The following is a 1,805-nucleotide window of genomic DNA, read 5'->3' as shown; positions in this document are numbered from 1 at the left end:
AACAAAAACAAACAAACAAATAAAGCAGTGCCCGTCATGTAGGATTGAGTGACTGAGTGAGGACGGCCTTGCACAGAGTGGACACTCACTAATCACCAGGTTTTCACCAGGTTTTCCTGTCAGTGATCACCAGCCGTGATCCAGGTAAAGCCCTGAGGGCTCAGAAAGATGCCGGAGAGCTTTCGAGGTGCTGGGAATTGGTGGGCAAGCCCTTGAACAAAAAAACCGGTTCTCTGTGTTACAACAGAAAGCAGGAGACCCGTGCTGGGCGCTGCCAGGACTAAGACAGCACCTAGGTGCTCTGGGGAAGTACCTAGGCCAGTGCGGAGACAGACTCACCACACAGTGACAACCCAGAGTGGTCAGGCGAAGATGGGGAAGCAGAGGGAGAAAGGTCGAGGTGGGATAGGGAGGGATCAGGGCAAGAGGGGTCAGGGCCAGGACGAGGGAAGCCCTGGGACCTTAGGGATCTGGAGGAGGTGCCTGACCCAGCCTGTTTGGTGAGGGAGATTCAGGAAGTCTTCCTGGAAGAGAGGCTGTCGGAGCTGAGACTCGTAAGATGAGTGGGAAACGTGTTCCAGGCAGAAGAACCAACGCCTGCAAAGGCGTGACTTTGAGAGAAGCATTCATCCGTTCAACTGATGAATGAAGCTGGGCACGGTGGCTCACACCTGTAACCCCAGCACTTTGAGGGGCTGAATCAGGAGGATGACTTGATCCTAGGAGTTTGAGACAAGCCTGGGCAACATACCCTGCCTCCACAAAAAAATTTTAAAAAAACGATCTTATGCCTGGTCCTGTACTGAGTACCAGGTACACAGAGTTGACAGACGTGGTGTCCTCTCCTACTGTGGGAGAGGCGGGCTTGTACTGCAGCAAGACAATAGAGGGAGGAAATAGAATCCTAAAGTGAGAGGCACCTGTCCGAGGGTAAAGAGAGAATCAGGGAAGGCTTCTCAGAGGAGGTGACATTTGAGCTGGGATGTGAAGGATGAATGAGTTAGTTCACCAAGAATGGGATGGAAGGGGGTGAGAGTGATGCAGACAGAGGAAACTGCGGGATCATAGGCCTAGACAGGGGATCGTAACCCCTTTAAGGAAGTAAGAGAAGAACGGCGCAGTCTTAGTGGGTTAAGTAACAAAGCTGAGAAGCCAGGGAAATCCCTAGTCACGCAGGGCCTGTGAGTCACGCCAGAGTGTTTGGGCTTTTGACTTTCTTGGGAACAGTTGATTTAAAGCAGGAAAGAGCTGTAGTCGGAGTTGGGAGGATCCTGTGGTGCTGGAGACTGGGAGTCCAGGGTGGGGACCAGGCTGGACCAGGGCTGGGGCCAGGGGATAGGGAGGAAGGGGTGACTGGGAGAGGCTGGGGGCTCTGGCCAGGGAATGGATGGTGGGTTGAAACAGGGAGAGCAGAGATACTGAGGCCAGTTTGGAACACAGTGTGGCAAGGGCAGGAGATGCCCAAGGGGCAGTGCCCGAGAGGCCATGACAGGCTGGCATTGGACAGGGAGGGTCTGTCTGGACCAGGTGTCTTGGATAAAGAAGGAAAACAGTGCAGTTCCATACTCCTCCCTTCCTCCTCCCTCTCTATTCAACCTCCAAACTACATGGGTCAGAGGACCCAGTGGGACTCCATAAATGATGGGATGAGTGGATGGAAGGAAAGAAGAAAGAAAGAACTCTTGGCCGGGTGCGGTGGCTCAAGCCTGTAATCCCAGCACTGTGGGAGGCCGAGGCGGGTGGATCACGAGGTCAAGAGATCGAGACCATCCTGGTCAACATGGTGAAACCCCATCTCTACTAAA

General features: G+C 53.6%; 1 protein-coding gene across 1 annotated transcript in view; it reads left to right on the top strand.

The window, feature by feature from the left end:
* LOC108285667 (cytochrome P450 2S1-like) overlaps nucleotides 1-1,805 on the top strand; it is a 17,047-nt gene that overhangs the window by 2,546 nt on the left and 12,696 nt on the right. The window contains exon 3 of the mRNA XM_017502961.2: nucleotides 124-200. Within this exon, the coding sequence (XP_017358450.2) occupies nucleotides 124-200 (77 nt within the window). The remainder of the gene's footprint in view (nucleotides 1-123; nucleotides 201-1,805) is intronic.

Source organism: Cebus imitator, unplaced genomic scaffold (assembly GCF_001604975.1).
Source record: "Cebus imitator isolate Cc_AM_T3 unplaced genomic scaffold, Cebus_imitator-1.0 Scaffold306, whole genome shotgun sequence".
Lineage (NCBI taxonomy): Eukaryota > Metazoa > Chordata > Mammalia > Primates > Cebidae > Cebus > Cebus imitator.
This window is presented reverse-complemented; position numbering and strand designations above follow the sequence as displayed.